The sequence below is a fragment of the Ictidomys tridecemlineatus genome, chromosome 2 (assembly GCF_052094955.1).
Source record: "Ictidomys tridecemlineatus isolate mIctTri1 chromosome 2, mIctTri1.hap1, whole genome shotgun sequence".
NCBI lineage: Eukaryota > Metazoa > Chordata > Mammalia > Rodentia > Sciuridae > Ictidomys > Ictidomys tridecemlineatus.
In genome coordinates this window covers 227,276,900-227,304,116 of record NC_135478.1, presented here as the reverse complement: position 1 = coordinate 227,304,116, position 27,217 = coordinate 227,276,900, and the positions used below count along the sequence as shown (strand labels likewise).

General features: G+C 42.3%; 1 protein-coding gene across 2 annotated transcripts in view; it reads right to left on the bottom strand.

The window, feature by feature from the left end:
* The window catches only part of Actr3b (actin related protein 3B), a 72,085-nt gene that overhangs the window by 6,824 nt on the left and 38,044 nt on the right, over window positions 1-27,217 (bottom strand). For both annotated transcript variants that reach the window (XM_078040893.1, XM_078040894.1), the window contains 4 exons: window positions 26,530-26,637; window positions 23,592-23,735; window positions 20,865-21,038; window positions 19,380-19,472 (listed from right to left, as the gene is read on the bottom strand). In XM_078040893.1, coding sequence (XP_077897019.1) covers window positions 19,380-19,472; window positions 20,865-21,038; window positions 23,592-23,735; window positions 26,530-26,637 — 519 coding nt within the window. The remainder of the gene's footprint in view (window positions 1-19,379; window positions 19,473-20,864; window positions 21,039-23,591; window positions 23,736-26,529; window positions 26,638-27,217) is intronic.

The window sequence follows — 27,217 nt, the reverse complement described above, 5'->3', positions numbered from 1 at the left end:
TCACTGCAGAATGCAGCAGGAGCTCAACCCGTGCGGCTCGGCGTGGACTAGAGCTCACAGGCCACTGCGCTGTCCAGGGTGATGAAGTCACTCCTTGGAAGACAGAACCAGGAGACCACACAGCACAGTGAAGCCTGAAGACAACAGGAGCATGAACACCGGCCACGTGAGGTCGGCCCTTGCCAGTGAGAGGATTCTAGAGAAGTCAGGAAGTTCCAACAGTAATCTCAGGAGTTGAAAAAGTACTCAGCAGACATTAGGAATGTGGCACCGCAGACCCCAGATCAGGGGCTCTGAGGCCAGGCACAGTGAGACAGGCCTGCACCAAACGCACCGCCGTGACGAACACTTGCCCTTCACACGAGGAGGGGAGGAAATAAAGCACCAGAACTGAGTCAGCCAAGACCCTGAAAGTGGCAAGCGGTGAGACAATACAGTAAGGGAGCCACCTGGCCATGACAGGTGGACAAGATGAAGCAGACACATGGTCTCCCCAACTGTCCCAAGTGGATAAGACAAGCCTCGGCGACGCCCCAACCACCCGGGGGGAAAACAACCCTCAGTGTCTTCCTGACCGTCCTGAGTAGGTAAAACGACCCTCGGGGATCACCGTAAGTGGACACGATGGTCTCCTGACCAGATCAGCTCACAGGCTCCGTGAGCCTGACTGGCCGTCTGCCATGCCCTAAGCCTCTCAGGCTTCCAGGCTACAAGCAGATCTTCTGTCTGGCAGCTCTGTAGGTATGTGGACTTTGCTGTAACAGAACACGGATCAAATACAAAACTGGGGCCTGGGGTTGTAGCTCAGTGGTAGAGCACTTGCCTCGCATGCGTGAGGCCCTGGTTTTAACTCTCATTACCACATAAAAAAATAAAGATATAAAAAAAAATAAGGAAAAAAAACACAACTAGGTTCACATTAGATCCATGGAGCTATATCAGAACCTCACAGTAATCCTGTCATCCTAGGACAGACAAAGTGTTCTTGTGCACATAGCTCTGTGATCACTTTAAACCATTCACATCAGTCAAAGCAGGTATCCAAAAAGATACTGGAAGAGAACACGTTTGTCATCAGAAAACTTCAGAGAGGCCAGTTTATCCCAAAACATTAAGAGCATGATTTTAAAGACAGAGAATCTGCAATATAAGACATCATCACATTGCATTTTTTAAAATAGTAAATTAGGCTGGGTATGGTGGTTCAGGAGGATCACATGTTCAAAGCCAGCCTCAGCAACTCAGCAAGCTCCTAAGCAACTCAGTAAGACTCTGTCTCTAAATAAAATATTAAAAAGGGCTGGGATATTGCTCAGTGGTTAAGGCCCCTGGGTTCATTCCCTAGTACCAATTTTTTTTTAATTAAAAAAAAAATTAAATGGTAAATTACATCTAGAATAGCCATTTATTTTTCAAGCAAATTTCTACTCACAGGCTAGGGTGTAGCTCAATGGTAGACTGCCTGCCTAGGGTGTGCAAAGGCCCTGGGTTCAACTCCCAGAATCCCAAGAAATTTCTATTCACATTTTTCAAAATAAATCACTGTCAAGAGCTATTTTAATACATTTAAATTCTTTTTTTAACAAAATAGCAAATTTTAAGTCAACAAGATGATATAATAAATTTTAAAACACTATTTTGGAACATCTTTATTTAGAAATAATATTACATTTAGCATAAGTGACAAACCTTACTACTGGGTAAAGTGTTTTTATTTGCTTTATCAGCAGTGCTTCCTTGCTCCCTCACACATTTCTTTAGAATCATCTAAAAGTGAATTATACACATCCTGGCAGTGTACTCCTAAATATTTTAGTATGTGTTACTAAAATAGGAACCTTTCTCTTACATAACCTCAGTACGATTATCACTTCATATACTAACATTATTATAAAACTTTAATCTACTGTTCCTATTCAACTCTTGTCATTTGATCTATTAATATTCTTTATAGCATGTTTTTCTCTCCAGGCCAGGATCCAGTGTGAGGTCAGGTTTTGCAATTACTTGTCTCATCTCTGCAATGGATATTTTAATTAAAAAATAATTCACCAGGGTATGAAAATAAATGTTCATCATGATAGTTCAGAAGCACGACAAGATCTTGAGTTGCCATCAGAGGCATAATGTATGAGTCATTTTTCATTTATTCATAAAATCATAAAAGCAGCATTATGCATGTTGTGGTCAAATGATTTTAGAGAAAGTTGCCCAGGTACTTTAGGAGGAAAGGACAGCCTTTTCCAGAAAAGCTGTTGGCATAACTGGCATCCACAGAGCATCTACTTGTTCTATACACATTAATTCATGTCATATACACATTATTTAAAAATAGATAATGGATTTAAATATGCAGGTTAAAACTATGGAATTTCTAAAACAGAATAAAACTTTCATATTGAAGTAGGCAAAAATAATTTAGAACATAAAAAGCATGAACAATTAAGGAAAAACACTGATAAACTAGACTTTTTACATTCTTCAAAAGACATGATTTAAAAATTAAAAACAACAGACTAAGAGAAAATATCTGCAATACCCACATCTGACAAAAGACTTATATTCAAAATATATGAAGAACATTTACAACTCAATAAGATAAATCAATAAAATTTCAATAAAAAATATATAAATGGACAAAAGATTCAGTCATTTCACAAAAGATATACAAATGACCAATAAGTACACAAAAAGGCAAGCCACTCATTGTAATTAAGATCATACCAATAAAATGCATCACATATCAAATTTAGGCTGATATGAACAAAGGACTCTCATAGGCTGGTGGTACAACCACTTTGGAAAAAGCTGGGTATTTTCATAAAATTAACTATACATGTACCATGTGACAAAGCAACTGCACTCCTAAGTATAACAGCCAAGGGAAACAGAACATATCCACAGACCTTTGGATACAGAGCCAAATGTTCATAACAAGTTTTTTGTAAGAACCAAAAACTGGAAACAACCCAAATGTCTATCAGCAGGAAAATGGACAAGTTGTGCTGTAGCCATTTGCTGGAGTGCTACTTGAGCAAAAGAAAGTGATGCAGTGACTAAGGCATCTCACAAGCAAAAGGCCAGTGGTCCTAAATGCACAACAATCCCAAAACACAGTGCTTGCTGCAAAAATATATAGGCAAATAACTTGCAAACTAGGAAAGCCAGGGAGCAGAGACCAGTGCGAGCATGAAGAATCTGCTGGCCTGGCCCTGGCTGCAGGAGGCATCTACTACCCTTGAAAGAACACTGCAACAGCTCTACTGGTCATGGGCACTGCCGCAGGCATTTCTGCAAACCAGACTCTTGCATCTTCCCACAACACTGCCCCATTCTTCTAAGAAGGGTACTAGAGCACAGTGACATCCACGTACGTGCTCACCACCACACACACTAGTCCACAGTGCCTCCCTTCCAGGTATACAGCATGCAGCCCCAGCCTGCTGGCGACCCATCTGTGAAGTGGCTTTCAGCACACAGGCTAAAGTCTGCAACCACTGGCCCTAGGCTGGCCCTTGGCACCGCTGCCCACCTGTCCACCCATCTGCCTGTCAGGATTTCAAGAGAGCTGACGGTTCCCGACCAAATTGCAAGCCCAATGATGTTATCTCCCTCAACCATTTCTCCCAGGACCTCCTTCAAGACCTCTCACTGTTCTGATGACCCTCCTTAGACACACTTCAATACTGAACAACCAGCCTCTTACAATGTGAGCCCTCTCCCCAAAAAACACAGCCCCATCCACACATCACAGTCTCAGCAGAACAGAACACAAACTCTAAGTTGGTGACACGGAATCCTGCCCTTGGGATCTGTTAAGGTAAAACAATCTGCCATCCCTTAATAAGCATGGTGTGTGGCCATAAAAAGCTCTTCATCCAGAACAGTGGGAACAGAGTGCAGAAACTCAGTCTCCTGCCCGAGCCCACTCCTCAGCCAGCATGCAGAGGCCACACGCGCAGCCTGGGGACGGTGAGGCCCACACCCCAAGCCCAGCACGCCTTTGCTCCGGTTCCCGTTTCACTTTCTCCTTAGCACCTACTCTCACTGCTTTACTGTCTGCTGCCCTACACAGACGTGACCTCCACGGTGGCAGGGATTTTGATCCTGTTTTGGTCGCAGCCAATCCTACAGTGTCCAGAACCACCATCAGGAGATGGCAGGTCCCATAAACATAGATCAGAGAATAAATGAGTAAATGGACCTTGCAGGGCCTGTGAGACACCATGATCACTCTCCCTGAGTCCACCTCCACTCAGCCAAAGCCTCAACTTCTATCCTAGACCTTCAAAAAACCTTCAGCCAAAGGGGACTTTCTCCCTCCTTTCATGTCTGCAATGTACAGTCTTTGTCAGAGTCTTATGATAAGAGGTAAAAACTCAAAGAGCACTCATCTGTAAAAGTCAAATCAATTTATTAAAAATATAACACAATTTCTCCCTTCCTCCTCCATGGAATTAATTCAAATAAGAACATAGTTTTATAAAACTATTCTATCAGAATAAACTAAAACTGTAGCATTTTCTCTGAACTAAGTCTAAACTGGTGTTCATTTCAAATTTGTAGACTGCAGTATATGTCATGGACTTGCTCATATACTACCTTAGATTATTCACTAGATTTTTATCTCTACACGTCTTGCTTCTTTTAACTTGTAAGGGCCTCTTCATTTATGATCAATACTAATAGTGTCAGTGACTGTGCTGTTTCTTATCCCACGTAAACATCACAACAACATGCTGAAGTAGGTTTCCGTACCCCCATTTTGCAGATTAAAACCCTAATGGTACTAGCCCAAAGCCACAAAGCTAGGAAGCTGCAGCCCCGCCACTCCAGCCCTCCCACGCTCATGGCCCCGGGATTAAGAGAAGAGCAACATCTGCTAGTATTAATGTCACACATGATGTCTACCGCACAGTAAGTGCTATGCTTTCAACCTTTACAAGGGCTACCTAATTACACCCTCCAATAACACCCATCACACCCATCCTGCAGCTGGGGAAGCAGAGCCTCTGAGAGGCTGGCACTGAGATGCTAGGAAAGGGCTCGGTCAGTGTGAAAACCCAGGCTGTGCACCTGTGCAGCCTCTACTCTAAAAAGACGATGACATGGGGCTGAGGATGTGGATCAAGCAGTAGTGCGCTCACCTGGCATGCTTGTGGCCTGGGTTCGATCCTCAGTACCACATACAAACAAAGATGTTGTATCTGCCAATAACTAAAAAATAAATATTTTTTTTAAAAAAGACGATGACATGACAATTAAGACTGATCAAGACGCTTTCAACAAAAGCCAGATCTCAATGTGATTCACTCTAAAGGCAGTTCAATTGAGAAAACAAAATGATTCCTTATCGTTAGATCAGAAAATTTCATGGGTTAGGATTCTACCCATTAGAAATCTTCTGGAAAGGCACTTTCCCAATACTCAGTTTCCCTCCCACAGGTCCACTTAAAATTTTGAGGGGAAATCCAAGTGTATTCAAAGACCCGGTGAGCAAATTCTCAAATCAGAACCATCTGAATCAAAAAATCTTAATTACAGACTCTCACATAGCAGATTATGTCCCCCACAAAAAAAAAAAAAAATGTGTCCTGGTAGAAAAATATCAGAACCCAAATATAGGAAAAGAGCTGGTACTGAGAAGGCACATCAGACCTCCCTGAAAATAATGTTTTTGAAGAGTTTTAATTACTTAGGAAAGTGCTTATAACATAATGCCAAGGAGTATGTCATAAGATAGAAAATATTATCAAAACACAATACATCTATCTACCTGTTTATACTACAGGACAATAAAAGAAAAAGATATAACGATAACAGTGATTACAGAGTGACTTCTGCTTTTATCGAAGTTTTTGTAATATATCCCAAGATGATCAGCAAAGGAATACAGTAATTTATTTATGGAATTATTTCTACATGTCATTTGTTGTATGCTTGGATGATCTTGAAATATAACCAAAAGCTGGGCACAGTGTTGCCCACCTACAATACCAGTGGCTGGGGAGGCTAAGTCAGAGGATTGCCAGTTCAAAGCCAACCTCAGCAAAAGTAAGGTGCTGAGCAACTCAGTGAGACCCAGTCTCTAAATAAAATACAAAATAGGGCTGGAGATGTGGCTCAGTGAATGAGTGCCCCTGAGTTCAATCCCTGGTACCAAAAGAGAGGGAGAGAAATATAACCAAATAACTCATTCCAACAAAAACAATATACTGAAATATTTAAAATCTTACCACACCTGAATAACCATCAAATAATTCAGGAAATAATAAAAAAAATTTTGTACATCTAAAATCTTCTAAAATGAGTATGAATTTTAAATTAGAAATAATGATCTTTGGCCATATACAGAATCTAAATTTCCTACCCTGAACCTGGTTTTACAAGGCAGTTCTCCAGCGGCCCGCCTCTCTGTTCAGGGGCTCTGAATCCTGACTGGTCAAGTGTACTTTGGCTTGGTGCAGAGACACCATCTGCTCAAGTTCCCTGTAGTGACTGGACTTTTTCAAGAGCCAGCAACAAGTACCACAGACTCGCCTTCCTGTGCAGACGTCTACCTCAGGACGTCAGATAAAAGCCTCCATGTTAAATCACCCCTGCAAACGAGAAGGTCCCGCCTGCAGCAGCAAGAGAACACCCAGCACTCAGCATGAACCCCACACATAGTCTGTCAGCCTCCTGAAACGTGAGTCAGAAAGATGTAAGATAAAACCCACATGAAGAGCCAAGCTCATTTCTTTAATATCTAACATGACATAAAGACAAAACTGCCGACTCCTGGGATGCCAAGCGTATCTGTGCTAGAGGCCCAGTGTGGCAGACACACAGTGCCACCTATCAGCCACTGTGTGTAACTGTGGGCACGACTGCTCAGCAGACTGGGGGTATGGCTCAGAGGTGGCGCACTCGCCCAGGGTGCAGGGGGCCCTAGGGGTTCAACCCCAAGTATCACACCCCCTCAAAAAAAAAACAAAAAAAAAAGACACTTCAGATGAACTGCCTTCTCATCTCTCACTAGATGTCCCAATGCTACAGGTTACACTACCAACTCTGTGAGAAGCCTGTCATTGCTACATTGTGTTCTTCTTTAAATAATAATATTTTATTAGTTGTTCCTAATTATACATGACAGTAGAATCCATTTTGATAAAACTATACAAGCACAGAATATGTCTTATTCTAATTAGGACCCCATTCTTGTTCTAGAAAGTTTATCTTTCTCTAGGAACAAAAGGTTTTTAATTTTAGTTTAGTTTTTTTTTTTTCAATGCTGCAAATTGAACCCGGGCAGGAATCATCCCCAAAGCTCTCTTCCTTGTGACTCTTTCTCCTTCAGCTCTGTGATTGGGGCTCTGCCAAACTCCTCTCTCAAGACTGTTTATCTGTTGGTGGTGCCACTTGGCCCTCACTTGTGGGACCTCCCTGTGTAAACTGACAGGGCGAATGACAGCTGTCTACCCTAGCTTCCAGATTTCTTTCTTCTCCTGGAGACTGCTCCTTCTTGGCCTCTGCAATGGTTAATTCTATGTGTCTACTTGGCCAGGCCACCGAACATGCTGATTTAACCAAACCTAACCTAGTGTTGCCGAAGCAGTACGGGGTAGTTGTGGCTAACATTAAGTAACACAACATGGTAGGGAATGATCCACCAGGCTGAGGGCCTTAAAAGCAAATGCTGAGGTTTCCCAGAAGAGAATTCTGTCTCAAGACTGCAGTGCCCTTTTCCAAGATGGCGAACTAGAGGGAGGCTACATTCCAAGCAAAGGTAATACTGTTTCTCTGAGAAGCAGCCATCGCTGCCCACCGACCCCCTCATGTTTGCCCCTCATTCATCCACCACGATCGCCCACCTCCTGCCAGCATATCACCTGCTTTTTGAGCACAGACCACCTATCATCTGCCATTTGCCTGCCTCTTACCTGCGCATCCCCGGCCTTTCACCTACCCAATGCCTATCGCCTGACGTCCACCCGCCAATCGCCTGCTGTAAGCCTGCAGACTATCCGCAGAGGGCCAGCAGATTCCCCGCTGCCAGCTGCTGCCTGGAAGTCTGTTGTCACAGTACCCACCGGGTTGGTTACAAGTGGCAGCTGCCACCTTGGGACACCCGCCAGGGCCTATAGGTTTGCCTCCGCCACTGCCACCATCTTGGGACACGGCTGCCTCAGTCTGGGGACACTGGCCAGGGCCTGGAGATATATTGTCAGGGTACCTGCAGGTCTGGTTACACCTGAGGTCCTTTTGCCGGGTGTGCTAGTGGCTAACATCTGACTGCCTCTTTGCAGGGTCGCTCCTTTGTGTGAGCATATCCCTGTTGGTCTCTCTGCAAGTTGAAACAGCACTGAGATCCTGGTACTGCAGAAGGCAGAGCCTCGGCAATCTGAATCCCGGGTCCGTCAGACTGCAGCCGGGTTTGCGTGGGCCAGTCTGGGTCTGGCAAGCCTGTGGAAAGCCAGCGACTAGGGCAGTTCCCTGGGGGAGGTCGGGTTGGAGAAACTGGAGGAAACCGGGCTCTCTCCAGCTCAGGGAGCCTGGAAGTGCCCAGGGACAGAGGGGCTGGCTACAAGGGGTGGAACTACTGGAAGAGGGTATGAGAACATCTTGCTATTGGCTGGCCCACACAATGGGAAGACACACAAAAGACATGAAAAAAACAAAGGAACAAAGTACCCCAAACAAACCAAGGTGTTCCAACAACAGAATGCAGACAACACAGTGGAAGAACTGTCAGAGAAGGAGTCTAGAAGGTACTACACAGTGAGACTAATCTTCAAAATAAAGGATGGTATCAGAGAGAAAATATAGGAAATGAAAGATCACTTAAATAGAGGCAGAGATTATAAAAAGGAATCAAGAAGAAATCCTCAAAATGAAGGCAACAATAAACCAAATTAAAAATTCAATGGAAAGCATCACCAACAGACTAGGCCACTTAGAAGACAACCACGCAGAGAAGATGATAAGAAACCATGAAGAGAACTTCCAAGAAATATAGGGTGACAGGAAAAGACCAATTTTAGATTTACTGGAATAGACACAGATGTAGAGATACAAACCAAAGGAACACACAATCTTTTCAATAACATAATATCAGAAAATGTCCCAAACCTAAAGAATGAAATGGAAAATCAACTACAAGAGGCTTACAGGATCCCAAATGTACAAAATTACAGCAGACCCACACCAAGGCACATTATAACGAGAATGACTAATATACAGAATAAGGATAGAATTTTAAAGGATGGAGAGAGGAAAAAATCATCTTACATAGAGGAGGAAACCAAATCGCAATTCAGCTGGCTTCTCAACCCAGGCCCTCAGTGCCAGGAGGTCCTAAATAACATACATCGAGCTCTGAAAGAAAATGAATGCCAACAGAGCATTTTATATCCAGCAAAATTAAGCTTCAGATTTGAAGGTAAAATAAAAACCTTCCATGATAAACAAAAGTTAAAAGAATCACAATTAGAAAGCCTGCACTATAGAACATCCTCAGCAACATATTCCATGAGAAAGAATGGGGAAAAAATGAAAACCAACAAAGGGAGGAACTACACTAAAGGAAAGGACAATCAAAGGAGAAACTAAGTCAAGCTAAAAACAAAAAATAAACCAAAAATACAAATCATATCTCAGTTATAACCCTGAATGTTAATGGCCTAAAGTCATCAATCAAAAGACAAAGACTGGCAGACTGGATTTTAAAGAAAGACCCAACAATATGCTGTCTTCAACAGACTCATAGGAAAAGACATCCACAGACTGAAGGTGAAAGATTGAGAAAAAACATACCACCCACATGGACTGTGTAAAACAAGCAGGGGTTTCTGTCCTCATGTCAGAAAAAGTGGACTTCAAGCCAAAGTTAGTCAGAAGGGACAAAGAAGGACACTTCATACTGCTTAAGGGAACCATACATCAACAGGACATAATAATCATAAATATTTATGTCTCAAACAATGAAGCATCTACATTAATCAAACCAACCCTTCCCAATTTCAAGAATCAAATAGACCAACACAATAATACTGGGTGACTTTAACACATTTCTCTTAACACTGGATAGATCTTCCAAACAAAAACTAAATGAAGAAACTATAGAACTAAATAATACAATCAAAGACTTAGACTTAACAGACATAGAGTATTTCATCGATCATTGGCCGAAAATACACTTCTCAGCAGCACATGGATCTTTCTCTAAAATAAACCATATGTTATGCCACAAAGCAACTCTCAGTAAATACAAAAAAAAAAAAACAGAAAAAACAGAAATACTACCTTGCATTCTATTAGATCATAATGGAATGAAACTAGAAATCAACGATGAAATAAAAAAAATAGAAGCTACTTCAACACCTGAAGACTAAATAGCATGCTATTGAATGACAAATGAACTGCAGAAGAAATCAGGGAGGAAATTTAAAAAATACTTAGAGGTAAATGAGAACACCAATACAACACATCAAAATCTCTGGGACACTATGAAGACAGTGCTAAGAGAAAAGTTCACTGCATTGAGTTCACACATCAAAAGAATAAAAAGTCAACAAATAAATGACCTAACATTACATCTCAAAGCCCTAGAAAAAGAACAATCAACCTCAAAAGCAGTAGAAGACAGGAAATGATTAAAATCAGAGCTGAAATCAATGAAATTGAAACAAAAGAAACAATTCAAAAAACTGACAAAAGGAAAAGTTGGTTCTTTGAAAAAATAAATAAAATTGATAAACCCTTAGCTACACTAACAAAAAGAGAGAAAACTCAAAATTCATGATGAAAAAGGAAATATCACAACAGCTACTACTGAAATACAGAAGATAATAAGAAACTATTTTGAAAATTTATACTCCAATAAAATCTCACAAGACATTAACAAATTTCTAGAGACATATGACCTACCCAAACTGAATCAGGAGGGCATACACAATTTAAACATTTCAAGCAATGAAATAGAAGACACCATCAGAAGCCTACCAATCCATCCCAGAACCAGATGGATTCTCAGCCAAGTTCTGCAAGATCTTCAAAGGAGAATCAACACCATGAAATAGAAAAGGAGCGAGCCCTTCCAAACTCATTCTATGAGGCTAGTATCACCCTGATACCAAAACCAGACAAAAACACATCAAGGAAAGAAAACTTCAATCAATATACCTGATGAACATACACACAAAAATTCTCAATAAAATTCTGGCAAATCACATACAAAAACATATTAAAAAGATAGTGCACCATCATCAAGTGGGGTTCATCCCAGGGATGCAAGGTTGGTTCAATACACAGAAATCAATAAACATAATATATCACATCAATTGACGTAAAATCAAGAATCATGTCTCAATAGATGCAGAGAAAACACTTGACAAAATACAGCACCTCTTCATGTTCAAAATGCTAGAAAAACTAAGGATAATAGGAAGATACCTCAACATTGTAAAAGCTATGTATGCTAAGCCCAAGGCCAACATCGTTCTAAATGGAGAAAAATTGAAACTATTCCCTCTAAAAACTGGAACAAACAAGGGTGCCCTCTTTCACCACTTCTATTCAACGTAGTCCCTGAAACTCTAGCCAAAACAATCAGACGAAAGAAATTAAAGGAGTACAAATAGGAAAAGAACTTGAACTATCGCTATTTGCCGATGACATGATTCTGTGTTTAGAAGATCCAAAAAATTACACAAGGAAACTTCTAGAACTAATTAATGAATTCAGCAAAGTAGCAGGATATGAAATCAATACCCATAAATCAAATGCATTTCTATACCTAAGTGATGAATCCACTGCAAGAGAAATTAGGAAAACCACCCCATTCATAATAGCCTAAAAAAAAAAAATACTTGGGAATCAATCTAACAGAAGAGGTGAAAGACCTCTACAATGAAAACTACAAAACACTAAAGAAAGGAACTGAAGACGATCTCAGAAGATGGAAAGATCTCCCATGCTCCTGGAGAGGCAGAATTAATATAGTCAAAATGGCCATATTACAAAAACCATCATACAGATTTAATGCGATTCCTATAAAAATTCCAATGACATTCTTCACAGAACTAGAAAAAGCAATCATGGAATTCATTTGGACCCAGAATAGCTAAAGCAATCCTTAGCAAGGAAAGTAAAGCAGGTGGCATCACAATACCAAACCTCAAACTATACTAAGAGCTATAGTAACAAAAATGGCATGGTATTATACCAAAATAGACTGGTAGACCAACAGTACAGAATAGAGGACACAGAGACAAACCCACATAAACATGGTTATCTCACACTAGACAAAAGTGCCAAAAACATACATTGGAGAAAAGATAGCCTATTCAACAAATGGTGCTGGGAAAACTGGAAATCCACATGCAGCAAAATGAAATTAAACCCCCACCTCTCACCCTGCACAAAAAAAAAAAATAACTCTAAGTGGATCAAAGATTTAGACACTAGAACAGAGACCCTGCAACTAATAGAAAAAAAAAAAAAAAGCAGGCCCAAATCTTCACCATGTCAGCTTAGGACCTGACTTCCTTAACAAGAAGTAAGATCAAGAATCAATAAATGGGATGGATTCAAACTAAAAATCTTCTTCTCAGCAAAGGAAACAATCAGTAACATCAAGAGAGAGCCTACAGAATGAGAAAAAATCTTTACCACACGCACATCAGATAGAGCATTAAACTCCAGGATATATAAAGAACTGAAAAAACTTAACACCAAAAAAACAAATTATCCAATTTATAAATGGGCTGAGGAACCAAACAGATACCTCACAGAAGAAGATATACAATCAATCAACAAACATATGAAAAAAATGTTCATCATCTCTAGCAATTAGAAAAACGCAAATCAAAACTACTCTAAGATTTTATCTCACTCCAGTCAGAATAGAAATTATCAAGAATACAAGCAACAATAAAGGTTGGCGAGGATGTGGGAGAAAAAGTACACTCATGCATTGCTGGTGGGACTGCAAATTGGTGCAACCACTACGGAAAGCAGTATGGAGATTCCTCAGAAAACTGGAAATGGAGCCTCCATTTGACCCAGCTATCCCACTCCTTGGTTTACAACCAAAGGACTTCAGATCAACATACCACAGTAATATAGTCATGTCAATGTTTATAGCAGTTCAATTCACAATAGCCAAACTACAGAACCAATCTACATGCCCTTCAACAGATGGATTTTAAAAATGTGGTACAGATATACAATGGAATATTACTCAGCCTTAAAGAAGAATGAAATTATGGCATTTTCAGGTAAATGGACAGAACTAGAGAATATTATGCCAAGTGAAATAAGCCAATCCCCCAAAAAACAAAGGCCCAATGTTTTCTCTGATAAGCAGATGCTGATCCACAGTGGGGTAGGGGGGGGCATGGGAAGAATGAGGAACTTTGGACTGTGTAGAGGGGAATGAGGGGAGGGGAGGGGAGGGGCTGTCGGGATGGGAAGGACGGTAGAAATGAGACAGACACTATTACCTTTATACATGTATGATTACACTCCTGGAGTGACTGCACCACATACAGCCAGAGGAATGAGAAGTTGTGCTGCACTTTTGTACAATATGTCAAAAATGCATTCTACTGTCATGATAATTAATTTAGGACAAAAAAAGAAAAGACAAGACCACAGTGCCAACTCCTGCCTGGGCTTCGAGCCTACCTGTGTGCCCTATAAATTTTGGACTCACCAGCCCCTTGATCATGAGCTAATTCCTTAAAACAAATTTATAGATACACAGACAGACGCAGAGATAGAGATATGCCTACAGTTCTGATTTTATGGAGAAGAGTCATTGGTACCGCCTTGGGTCACCTTTCTCTGCCAATCCCAAGGGCTGCACATGCTGCCACCTCCCCTCCTCCACCTTGAGGCCACCTCCCCCATGCTGCCACCCCCCTCCCCTCCCCCTTGATGCTATCCTTTCACAAACCTGCACGTCTATCCACACACTGATGACACTCCACTGGTTCCAACCAGCCCACATCTTCCTCCGAGCTTTCAACCTACACATGCAACTCAACACTCCAGCAATGAGAACTCCCCACTGACCCCTCCAGGGGGCTCCCCTGCTCCCGTACACCTCCCAGCTCTGCCCCTTTGCCTGCTGTCTCACCAAAATCTCACCTGGACTGTGGAGCCTCCCCTCCCTCTCTCCACTCACCGACTGCCAGCACTTCCCACTGAGAGCAGTCAGTCCGGCCCTGCCCTTGGCACTACAGCAGCCTCTGACTCTCTTCCTTTACGACTCCAGCCCACATCCCTGTGCAGCCCTTCATGTCAGTCCCACCATATCCCTGCCTTAGACCCCCAGTGCCCTCCCTCCAGCTGGACACCCAACCAGCACTCCTGCATGCCCTGCACAATCCAGCCTGACGGCGTCCCGGGCTCCACACTCCCCATTCTGTGTTTAGACACTCACTCGTCCTCCACTCTCCTTCACCCCTGGCCCTCAAACGGCTTATATAAATCAATTAATCTGATTAACTAATTAATTAAATTACATGAAGTTTAAAATGCTGCTGCCCAGTTGCAACAGATGCAGGGCTCACCAGCCCCCGTGACTGGGAGCACTGTACTGGGTGCCAAGGTACAGAGGCCTCCAGCGTGGCAGAGACCACACGGGGGCAGGGGCCCCAGGCTTCTCCATGGCCACGCTGCCTGCCGGCAGCCTCGAGCTTGTGGTGAGCCCGGCACTCTGCAGTGCTAACGCTCACCGTGCTGCCAAGGCCACGGAGCATCAGCACTGGTGCCTCCGTCACCCTTTCGCTGCAGCAAGCTGCTGCCATTTTAAGTACTGGGCCTGGAACCCGGGGCCTCACAAGCCCTCCACCATTGCCCTACATCCCAGCCCTTTTGATTTTTTCTTTTGACAGAGTCTCACTAAGTTGCTCATGCTAGATTCAAATTTGTAATCCTCCTGCCTCGGCCTCCCAAGTCACTGAGATCACAGGTGTGTACCATAGCTCCTGGCTTCAGTGAACTGCTTGAAGTTCTCTCAACTGGGCAAGTCCACGACCAACTATTGACATCAGGCTTCCTTTCCAGGAAGACAAAAATATCTTGCCACTTAGGGATATATTAGCCAGAAGTATCAATTAAAAGCTATGGGCAGGGGCTGGGGTTGTGGGTCCGTGGTAGAGCACTTGCCTAGCCTGTGTGAGGCACTGGGTTTGATTCTCGGTACCACATATAAATAAATAAAGATCCATTGACAACTAAACAATATTTTTTAAAAATTTTAAAAAGCTACGGGGGAATAGGAATGTGGAGTTAGGACTAAAAGAGCAGAATTCTGAAACCACCTCTGCCCAAACCACAGGAGCTACCTTCTCATCTGCTCACATATTAGACTTCAACCAGAATGCATCTGGTTGCCTATCTGGAAAAAAAAAAAAAAAGTGATATCTTATATAATTTCCTAATTTTGTTTTTAAATATTAAGATATTTGAAATTATCTGACACAAATAAGAAATAAAATGTATTTAACTCTTTTGCTTTGCAACATAGTTTTCTGATTTAAAAGGCAATAAGATAATCAGAATATATACCCAATTTAAGCAATTTATTACCAAAAAATCTGCCAATTGTATCAAGAGGTGTTCACATCACCTTGACAAACATCATGAGCAGAATTTTTAACAACTTCCAGTCCCCTGCTAGAGGACGTGGAGACCACTTCCCCCGGCCCATCCTCCTTCCTACACTCTTCCTTCCTTGCCCATGGTCTTCCCACTCCAGCTCCACAGGCCACGCCTAATGTGGCTCAGATGACGCCTTCCCAAAGCCTGTCCTGATCCTCCCTAATTAAATACAATCTGCCCTGTCTCTGTGTCACCACAATGTGCATGAATCACTTTAACGACATTTAGCTTGCAGTGGTTCCCATTAGAGTTACTTCAGCACTTTCAGCTTTTTAAATAAGCTCTTGAACACAAGAACCATACCTCACACACACTTAAAATCCCCTAATTTAACAAGATACCACAGAACAGAACAGAGAAACAGACATCCACTTATGTTACAAAGCAACTCAAATTGGCTTCAGTCTATGATTACTAATGTAATTTCAAGCAAAATCTGTTTGGATAGAAGAAGCTCAAGGCCATTTCTGAATAAAAGTGTGATACCTGGAGAATAATGAGCCTCCAAAAAGCCAGTCTGAAATTACCTACTGCTGACATTGCTCTTTTAAGTTGAAGCATGCTCTCTCACTCCTTGAGCACACAGCCAATGCAAACAGAGACTTTTAAAATCTATTAGGAAATGTAAGTAACTAAGTTAAATACCCTGTATTTGCTAAGCTACCTCTCCCAAATCTCACCCAAGTAGAACCCCTGTGGAGGCCATGCTTCCATTGAATCAACAGTGGATTCTATTCTTACCTCCTCTAGCCAGACGATCTACAGGAAACAGCTACTTACACATCCACCAACACCCGTGATAACTGCTCGAACCCAGAGGTCGTCAGAGTTGACATCTTCTTTCCTCTCTTGACTGTGTACTTCCTATAGGAATGGTTCTGAAAGGACACACTTACCCAACTAGCATCTCATCTCATGCTATCTCATGACACAGAGACCCCACTAGGATCACCATGATCTGAGCACTCTGCAGCTGTCTTTGGTGCCTCCTAGCACCCTAGTTAGGGTGACTGGGAGAAGAGCAACACAATTAAGAACACAGCCATCAACAGGGCTGACGGTCTATGCACTGCTTTTAAGGTGGCTCTAGGATCAGCAACTGGCGGTGTGGGGAAAGCAGATGGAAAGTTGGGGTGGGATGTCCAGAGGGTGGCTCAGGACGGAGTATCCTGCCATAATGTCCTCTAAGGAGAAAGACTGTCTCCCCCAGCCTGGTTTCCTCCTCTTCTTCGTAAGTCTCCTTCCCTCCCACCCCAGTCCTCCTTCTCTCCAGGGAGACATCTTCTCCAACGTGGACTTCCCTCCTGACACACAAGCACGGCCTCGTCTAACGCAGCACACCCCTAAGGAAAGGCACGTGACTGAGCACTCACACGGTTTGTCCTTCAGGTCACTTTCATAAGTGCAGGGTCAGCACACACAGCCATGTTATTTAATGATCTAATCGTTCCAAGACTGAAAATGGCATCATGGTGAAGTTACCAGACAGACAGAAGACTTTCAGGTGGGCTTTGCTAGCAACACAGGAAAAGCAGACGGTCTCAGCTCTTCCAGGCAACACAGCACTGTGTTGGTTTACTCAGCCTTGTCTTGCCAGTGAGACAATCACACAGCACCCAAACAACAGTCTAACACCGAGCTGCTGCAGCTCACCTGGAGCCTCAAGTTCCTGCTGCCCTCCCTATCTCTGGGCTTGGCGTCATCATCCACATGACCTCCAAGGCCACCGCTACTTCTGATTCTATAAAACCCAAGGTAGTTAGTGAACTGCACCGTCAATTGAGAAGACTCTCACCCATCAAAAGAGGACATTCCCTCTGTGACAGCATTACTCCAAAAGTGCACGGCCCTTGCTTTCACTGACAGGACTACACCGCCCATGGTAGTGGGACGGAAGAAGTGCGACAGGCAGGACACACTCTTTTTCTTAACTTTCACAGCCAGTCTCTCGTTAGCTTCCCTTTCTTGGTATGTTTTATTGGAAGAGAGATGTGTTTAATTAAGGATATGAAACAAAGCGAGGCCTCGTAGTGCACACCAGCTACTCAGGAGGCTGAGGCAGGAGGATCCCAAATTCAAGGCTAGCCTGGGATATGTAGTGGGTCCTGCTTCAAAAAGAGGCAGGGAGGGTGGAGGGGGATGTAGCTCAGAGGTACAGCACCTTCATAGCATGTGAGGCCCTAGGTTCAATCCCCAGTACCAAAAAAAAAAAAAAAAAAAAAGGATATGAAACAAAAATAGAATTAATTTGCTTTCACCCATAAAAGTTACCTACATAGAAAAATGATTTTTCCAATTTGCTAGGAGCCACAGCAAAAGTATTATGATACATGGCACCTTTGGTTAAGGTGACTGCCAGCTAGCCATTGAGATGATATGATTATGTTAAGATTTACATTCATATGGAAATTGGACTCCTGCTGTAGCAGGACTCATGGTACGGGACTCCCGGAGAGTTCCCATTGGTTGGGGAAGGATAGTAGGCGGGAATTCCGGGGGAGGTCCGGCCCCTGGTTCCGGTAGAGACACACACACACACACACACACACACACACACACACACACACACACACACGTGTGTGGATCCGGGGGACCAATTATAAAAATGTTCACTGAAAAAAACTCAAATTATTTTAAAATACAAAAAAGAGAAAGTAAAAATTATCCCTCACCCTACCCAAAGATATTTTAAGAGTTAAATATGCAAACTATATTTTATATAAAATGAAATATTATATGTAAATTTTATAAGGTGCCTTTTCACTTTACAACATGTTACAGATATCCTTTCATCTGAATTTTTTTCCTTTTATTTTTTTTTATTGGTTGTTCACAACATTACAAAGCTCTTGACATATCATATTTCATACATTAGATTTAAGTGGGTTATGAACTCCCATTTTTACCCCAAATGCAGATTGCAGAATCACATCGGGCACATCCACAATTTTACATAATGCCCTATTAGTAATTGTTGTATTCTGCTACCTTTCCTTTCATCTGAATTTACAATGGTTTATTACCTACTTCTTTTTAAAGAATATACAGAAAAAAGATAAAACAAAATCTACTGAGTCTTCTTGACCCAGCCTCATTCTCTCCTCTTTAAAATCCAGCCTCCTGAGTCTGTGTGAGGTACGAGGAGCCAGGAGGCTGAAGGTAAAGAGCAAAACGCACTCATGACTGAAGAACAGGAAGGCTGACGCACCCTCCCTTTCTGCTCTTGGTATGAGACTATCAGCAATAGTCCTTTCACCCAATATTAACCAGACCAGATGTTTATCATTGCCAATTTCAGAATTCCAGACAACCAATGAATTTGGGAAAAAACACTACATGAATGTTGTATCTGAATGTTCTGTTTCAGGCCCTAATTTCCACCTGCATCACATCGGACTCTAAAGATGCATGAAATGAGACCAGCTCACAGTAAACACTGAGGGTATCACTATATATATATATATATATATATATGGCTAAATTTTCCAACTTCAAATACAGCTTGCCAGATAAGAAGAAAAAAAGAACACAATATTTAGTTATATCTTAGTTGGCAGAGTCATGTTTCATTTACGTCATTTCCCATCCAAGTAGTCTTTTACAATTACACTGCTTACAACAAATCCGATACAGCAGGTGAGATGGGGATGCCTGCACAGTGACAGGAGGGACCCATTCTCAGAACTGTAGGGAACAAAATCAAAGTACTTGACCCAAGCAGCTCATACCTTATACAGCGGGCGACGGACATCAATGGGACAGTTCTGTATTACTTCATCAACAACATCCGAGATGGACTCCATGAAGTCTGGGTTGGCAAACTAAATTGTACATAAAAGAAATATTACACCTTCATCAACAGCACAAAACAAAAAAAGCTTTCCAAAAAATAAAAAATACATAATTTACTATAACTGAAAACATGTCACACTGGAATGAAGGCGTGTCAAAGAATTCCAGTGACTTGAACACATGTACATGTACAGTGATGCTCTGAGTCTCCTCAGAGACAAAACTGTGGGTGAAGGAAAAATATCCAAAATCAGTAATATGCACCAACCCTGCAACACGTGTGGGACTCACACCAACAAGGAAGGAGAGAGCCTGAGCCCAAGCATCGTGGTGTTCAAGCACACACAGTCATTTGTCAATGTCAACAACACAGAATATTAGAAAGGAGAAATGTTCTTTATGTGATGGTGGAGGTTCTAAATGAAACAATCCACATAACAATAGTGTTACTGAGGACACATCCTTAGACTCAATTCTGTAAGTTAAATAAGCTGAAGTATGCCATTCAACTCAACTACATTTGAAATCTATTTTAAAAATCAAGCAAAGCTTTAATGTGAAAGTCTCAGAGAAGCTGGCATTATCCAGCCATCCACAAGTAGACATCTGTCAGTTTTACATCTACTGTAAATCAACATCATCACAAGAGTGGGTATTTACTAGATTATTATTCATTAGGTGAATACTATTACCCATTAGAATACCAGTAAGGCATATATTTTGTGCTATTTCCTTGTACAAAATATATATGTATCTAAAAACAGGCAGCACTTTGCAACCTACCTACTAAATATAAACTGAATTAGGCAGGAAAATGCACCAAAATATAAATAAAATGCATTGTGTATAAACCTTAGAATATTGCCTCTTAATTACTGCTTTCTGTAAAAGTTTAATAATTCCTTTTGACTATTAGTTAAAATGATAACATCTGTAATTTGTGCACTATCTAAATAATAGTAATAATGTCAGCCCTCAGATAGAAACTTTACCAAACTGCAGTTGGGGACACAGCAGGACCAAATGTCTAGGGTTGAAATTGGGCTTAGGAAGGATAATCACAAAGATAAAAAGGGTTATGTGGAATCCAACTTTTATGCAGAGGAAACTGGCATATAGGTCTTGAGATTAACTAGCTGTCATTAACACATGACCCCAACCTTTGAGATCAATTTCAATTGTTTCATCTTTTAGTACTCTTAAAACTTCTTCTTAACATCTCAAGAGACAATCCAGCTTCAATTATTAAAGCACATTAGTTTATGGAGCGGTTAGCCAATCCATTGAGCAGACAAACCAGCAAGACTGCCTGCCTGCTCGCTTGTTGGGCCACTTATTGAAAACTGTTCTTTGCACACACTAGGTGGCAGCACTGCTCCACACACACTGCACTCCAACAACTCACAAGAGAACCAACTTACCTCTGGGTGAAAGAATATTTCAGGTCCCAGGAACCTCTCATACCCAACATCTATAACAAACTTCTTCTGGTTGATTGCATTGATACCCGTGTACTGTTTGATCCACTTCCGGGGATCCACATCATACTTAGCAAACTCCTTGACTATATCAGGGCAAATGTAACAGTATTTCTCCTGTATATGCACACAAAGACATCACCAGGTATTAACACCTATCCAGTGCCTCTACCCTATGACAAACACACAGGAGCCCCATGCATTGAACACACCCATGAAATCAGATCCACCCACAACTTAACTCCAGTGTGGAGATGCTACCCAGCCTCATGCTCTGCCAGCTTTCACACGAGTCATGACTATACTTGGACAGTCTACTTTCTCTGAAACTTGGCTAGGAAACTCAACCTTGCTCTCTCAAGTTCTGCTGCCTGATGATGTGAAATACTAGGTGTCCATTAGAGTATCTTGTCTCTATCCAGTCTGTGCTTATTCCCACAGGTGCCCCACCTGGTGCCCGCCAGGCAACTCTCTGTGGTCCACCTCTAGATAGAAGACCACGCTAATCTACTGAACATGACATCTGTCCACATCCTAATGCCTGAATGCATGTGACAGTAAGGAGTGATACCAACCCACCTGCTGGTCATTCACCTAGAGTGCTGCATGCCTGAAGAGGTACCCTGCTGATCAGGTATTCTAAGTCACTAGATCAACACACATTCATTAAGTGTCTCGGCACCAGGGATACAGTGAATAAAATGCACATATCCCTGCCAGGTGACACTCCAGAGAAGAGTCAGGCAACAGGCAGCCACAATAAGTAAACAGCATGATGGCAAAAGGGGACAGGTGCCACAGAACAAGGGAAAAACAGAAACAGGGGGATTGGAGGTGCTCATCTGTGGCCGCTCAAGAGACCTTGTGAGTTGTTTCCAGCCTGGCACCAACAACCAGCTTGAGATGTGCAAAGTCCCGAGGACCAAGTAACACTGATGTTCTTGGGATCTTTGTGCTGATCACCTGTCCATAGAGCTCACCTCAGCAAAGCAGCAGATGAGTACCAGCTTCTCAAAGTAACTTCCCTGGGGGAGACAGCCACACTAGCACAGCCACACCAGGGAACATCAGCACCCAGGGGACACTCACTACACATTTTGGAAGGAATGGCCCTTCTGTAAGGATCTCCACGGGTGCTTCCATAACATTAACTATGAAGTTCTTAAAACTCCTAAATTCTAATGCATTTTAATTCCATCTTCAGGATACCTGGATTTCAGAGTCAGAACTGAAACAAAGCCAGTGAATGAAGCAAATGCCCAGCATGAGGTTCAGGAAGGCACCTCATGAGTGGTATTGCTTGCTTTGGAACCCTAAGAAAGGGAACCCTCAGATTCCCAGAGTGATCCTGGGCATCAGCAGCAGAAGTTCAGTTCTAATTCACGTCTGTAACAGATCTGAGCAGGCAAGGAAGGCTAGATCCAATATCCAAATTTTTTTCCATCAAAGAAAGGCAAAGAAAGGAGGAAGGGAAAACCTTACAGATATTTTAGTTTAAAAAAAAAAAAACTCTCTTCTGGAAATCTCCCCACGTAGGGAAGGGACTAACTCTTCTCATTTACCCAGGATCCATCACTGAAGTGCTGAGCCCCCAGCCCTGGAAACTCCCGTCCCAGGGAAGCCAGGCTGGGAGCATCCTACTTGCAAGAGCCTCCCTATACCTCTTCCCAACTCTCACCCTAGGAATGCCTGTTTTTACCTAGTGTCAATCAAAACTTGGGAATCATTTCTGGTCCTTTCTTCCATACAAGCAGTCACAGTTACAAGGTGCACAGATAAGAGAAAAGCATTAGACTCAAGAAGCCCCCCAATTCCCCTACAGCTCAGTAACTATGAGCTGTATGAGAAAGGAGATGCTCAAGGCCACAAGCACATCCCCACATTTAAATTCTTCTCCAAAACAAAGTCCTTCCCTATGTGTCTGTGTAATAATTAGCTTTGGCTTACAAGGGACTTCCTACTCATTTTTTTTTTTTTTTGCTTTTTGATCTTTTTTAAAAAATGTCTTGATTGTACAACCTGAAAAGAAAAATTCATCTAAAGGATCTGTAACTGTCATATACAGGATAATACAAAGGCTAAACTAATAGACTGGATCAAGTTGACATTCCAAATAAGGCCCAATAAGCCATTTTTATCCCAATCTTATTAAATTCTAAAATGGCCTGTTAACCTTTCTAGTATGGGAACTAGAGTCCACCACTACAGTGATCTTTGTTTAATGATCCTGGACCCTAGAATGGCATTGTTCTGAAGTGATCACAAACATGGTAGACTCCCCTGGATTCCTGGTGGTCACTGCCGCTGCTGATCCGCCTCCTAATTCTAAAACTAAGCATGGAGGGAGACATGGAAGCAATGTTCAGCTAACTGAAGGCTGTGCACTGGCTTCATTAAACAGTTATACTCCACACATGCTGGTGGCTCAGCACCCGTTATCAAGCTGTTGCTCACAGTCGGAGCCTCAACAGAGGGTCTGTAGAAGAGGGGGCTGAGCCTAAAGCCTTCAGCCCACCTAACTCACTGGGAAACAAACCAAGGTCCACACACAAGGGAGAGGAGAGGACAGGGAAGAAAGAAGGAAGGAAGGAAAGAAGGGAGGAATGAGGGCATCAAGGGCAAGTGTCCAGACACCACCCCCAAACCAGCCGGTTTCCCGTCTGTTTTTACCTTAATGGCTTTTGCCGTCTCCAGTGACTGCTCAGGAGGGATTCCCACCTCCCGCTCCCTTAGCAGCTGTTGAATGAAATACGTAATATCTCTACCTGCAATCGGGATGTGTTTGATGCAGCTTCCAATGACATACCCTTCTGCCTGGGGAAGAAGAGGAGGCAGAACAGCCCACGTAAGTGACCCACAGTCAGGAACCACATGCACTCACTCACGAGATCTCCAGCCCTAGCCTCCGTGCCTGCCCCCACCTGGCATAGCCAGCATCTGCCAAGCCCCTCCATACAATCAGTTCCAAAGGTCCTTCAAAATGACCCATGTGCTTCACTAATATTGAAAGTTCTAAATTACTCCAATAGCCTGAGGTTCTTCATAAGCAACCAAATGATGATGTTAGGAACATGGAGGGGAAACCAAACAGGACAGTTCACTTCTAAACCGTAATGCTGCCTGGGAGAAAAGTAACTCCAACAGGGGTTTCTTTTCCTCTCTAGCAAAAAGGAAAAGACTTTATTTATTAATCGTTAAACAACTTTAAATCTACTTATATTTAAAAGTCAATAGTGTGGTAGACAGGTCTGAGGTTCAAATCTCAGTTTCACATTTGTTAGCTGAGTAACTGGACAAGGTAAACATGCCTCAGCCTCAGTGTCTGTATCTAGAATATGGAGCAAATTATACCAAGTGCACTTTACAATAGAGATTAAATAAAATCTGTATGTCAAACACATAGTACTATTTTATGATACATACTAAAGTACTCAAAATAGTTCCATTTATCATACCAAGAAACAATCCTGGTTAGTTAACTGAACCCTCCATCATGGCTCAGGCTGGACTCTCTCTCTCCACTGCCTTCTTGAACCAGTGAAGACTTGCCCATCAAGGGCCAGGAAGAGATGCACGCATGACTCTGCAACCCCTCACTAGAAGAGCTGGTGCCACATGCCCACAGCAGCGAGGGATGCAAGCCTCCCTTGTGGCCCCTCTGTGGCACAAACCTGCCACAGAAGCCACCAGTGTAGGCAGCCATCCAGGTGCTCTGCTGGGGTGTGGTGGGAGGTGGTCATGGTCAGAGCAGGTAACACACCACCACACTGGCACACAAAAAGATGCCCTCCCGCTTCAGGCTGCAGCTCTTCACAGCTTCTGTGCCACAACACCCAGCAGAGTCGCAAAGCACTGAAGCACACACTGACTCTGACCGCACACATACTGGACGCAGCTAAGCCACAAGGACAACTTACTGAATTCCTCCTAATTTTTTTCTGGATTATCTAATTTCTAGAAGCAAAAAAGATATGGCCTTGCAGCAGAGTTCCAGTATTTGTAAAATGTTTAAAGATGGAGATAAAAGATATGTACAAGTTATTAATATAGTAAAGATCAACCTGAACCCACAAAATGTTAGCTTCCCAGCACACAAATTACTCACAATTTATTCTATGCATAAAATGCAAAATTTTCTAAAATTAACCAGTGACAAGTGCCAGTGTCAGCACAGTACTAGCACACTATGACACGCTCCATCCATGCCCAGCACAGAAACATCACCCAGTGAGTTATGTCATACCCATATTGTGTTGTTATTAGATATTTTTAAAGTATTCGATCATAAAGGGAAAAAATAAGGTTAAATTAACATGCAAAATGTAACTTTAAGATTTATACAATCAGAATACAAAACCAGACAGGATATTCTAATTTTGCTGGAAATGTGTAGAAGCACGTGTCATGTGTGTATACCTGTTTGTCTCTTAAAGAAGACTATATGATCAAAAGTACAAGGTGGTTCTATGAGCAGAAAGCAGAGGGCTCAAGTCTCCTGCATAGCATGGCACTAGCCCTTCCCAGTGATTCACACAACGGGGTGTTCTGAACTCAGTGCACAGGGCTCAGGTGGAGCTCATACTCCTCTTCCCCATGCTGAGGACACACTGGTGGGGGGACTGGCTTTCCCTTCCTGACTGTAGGCACATCAGCCACCAGGCCTTTCCATCACCAGTATCTTCACCTTTAAGGTTTTAAAAGAATTACAACATTAGGACATCATTCTTTTATAATCTTGAAATGAAATAGTGACTATTTTTTTAATTAAAGTAAATGGATGGTTCTTTTAAAACCCTAATTTGCATTTTTAAAAGGAGGTATAATTACACACCCACCCACATATATGCAGAAAAAATATTTGTAAAATACATAACTAGTAACTATGGTTATTGAGGAGACCCAGGGGAGGACAATCAGGAATAAGCCTGACTTACCACTGGATAACCAACTGATTTTCAAAAATCCAAATTTTAAATAATCTACTTGACCAAAAGAAAAACATAACAGTTTCTTGAAATCTGAATTAGGAGTTACCTCTCTAGTATTTTTAAAAACTCAAAAACCAAAAAGGGTGCTATTGCAGAGCCTTCTACAAGTCAAAATGTACCATCTCTCCTTGTGGTTCTTAAATAAATTTTAAAAGCAAGGAGCAAATTTTCTAAAGCATGAGCCAATTAAATCATTCACATCTTTTTGAACAGCATAGATATAACCTTTCAAATAAATGGGTATGCTCTGCACCTACAAAGTTGACGTCCAAAATGATGCCCATCTCCCAACTGCTCAGAGTAGTAAGCCAGGAAATGTTTCTTTGAATGTTACACCTCCCAGAATCAAGCAAAACCTCAGGAGATCTCAAGCAACCACTGACACTCTGACTGGAGAAATCTGCCACCAAGCATTTACAACTGACAAAGCTATAAACCTGGCCATCTTCTACATTCTTTCCTACATACCTGGGTTTTTTAAAACTCCTGTTACCTTTGGTAAGTACTTAAAAAGTGGAGTTTTAACTATCAAAAGTGTTAGGCTTGTTTGTCTGACTGCTTCTCTAATCTCCAATCAGGAATCTGGCCTCAGAGAGTGAAACCTGAGTTAGTACGCTTACCACTGGGATAACATGGGTGACTCCGTCTCCACTGTCAATGACAATCCCTGTCAGGGTCCGCTCGCCAACCTGTCGAGATGTCCAAGAGGCTGCTAACGCCAGCACTGCCTGCAGAGAAGACACAGAGGCCTCAGTGCCTGGGCTCTCGCTGAAGCCCCCACCTGCTTGCCCTGAGGGTGAATGAACGAACTCTTTCTTTCTGAAGGAGTCTGAGTATGTCTTTCCTTTCCCCATCCTCCGTCTCCTTTTTCCACAAACTCAATTCCAACTTAGACATCAAACGCAAAATTTCACCTACTTCAACTCTAGGAGTCACATTTTTCAATAATGAAATGTAAAATTCTACAAAGAAAATCCAGTAAAAAAGAACTTTCATGATAGACCCACGTTTCAATTAGACCCGTGACTCTCACATGGGACCACAGACTCAGAGGTTTTAAAATTACAGAGGATGATGGTTGTCAACCTAGTCCTCAAGCAGGCACAGCTTCACCACCTGGGGAACACTGGCAACACCTGGGGAACACTGGCGACACCTGGTGCCACTTTTCACTGTGGCGCCTATGGAAGGAGGGAAGCTGGTGGGGGTCTGCCTATGAGTACAGGCCAGGACTGCTGCTAAACACCCTTATATATTCCCAACTATCTCAGTCAATTCCTTAGTATAAGGTAGCAAATATAAAATCAC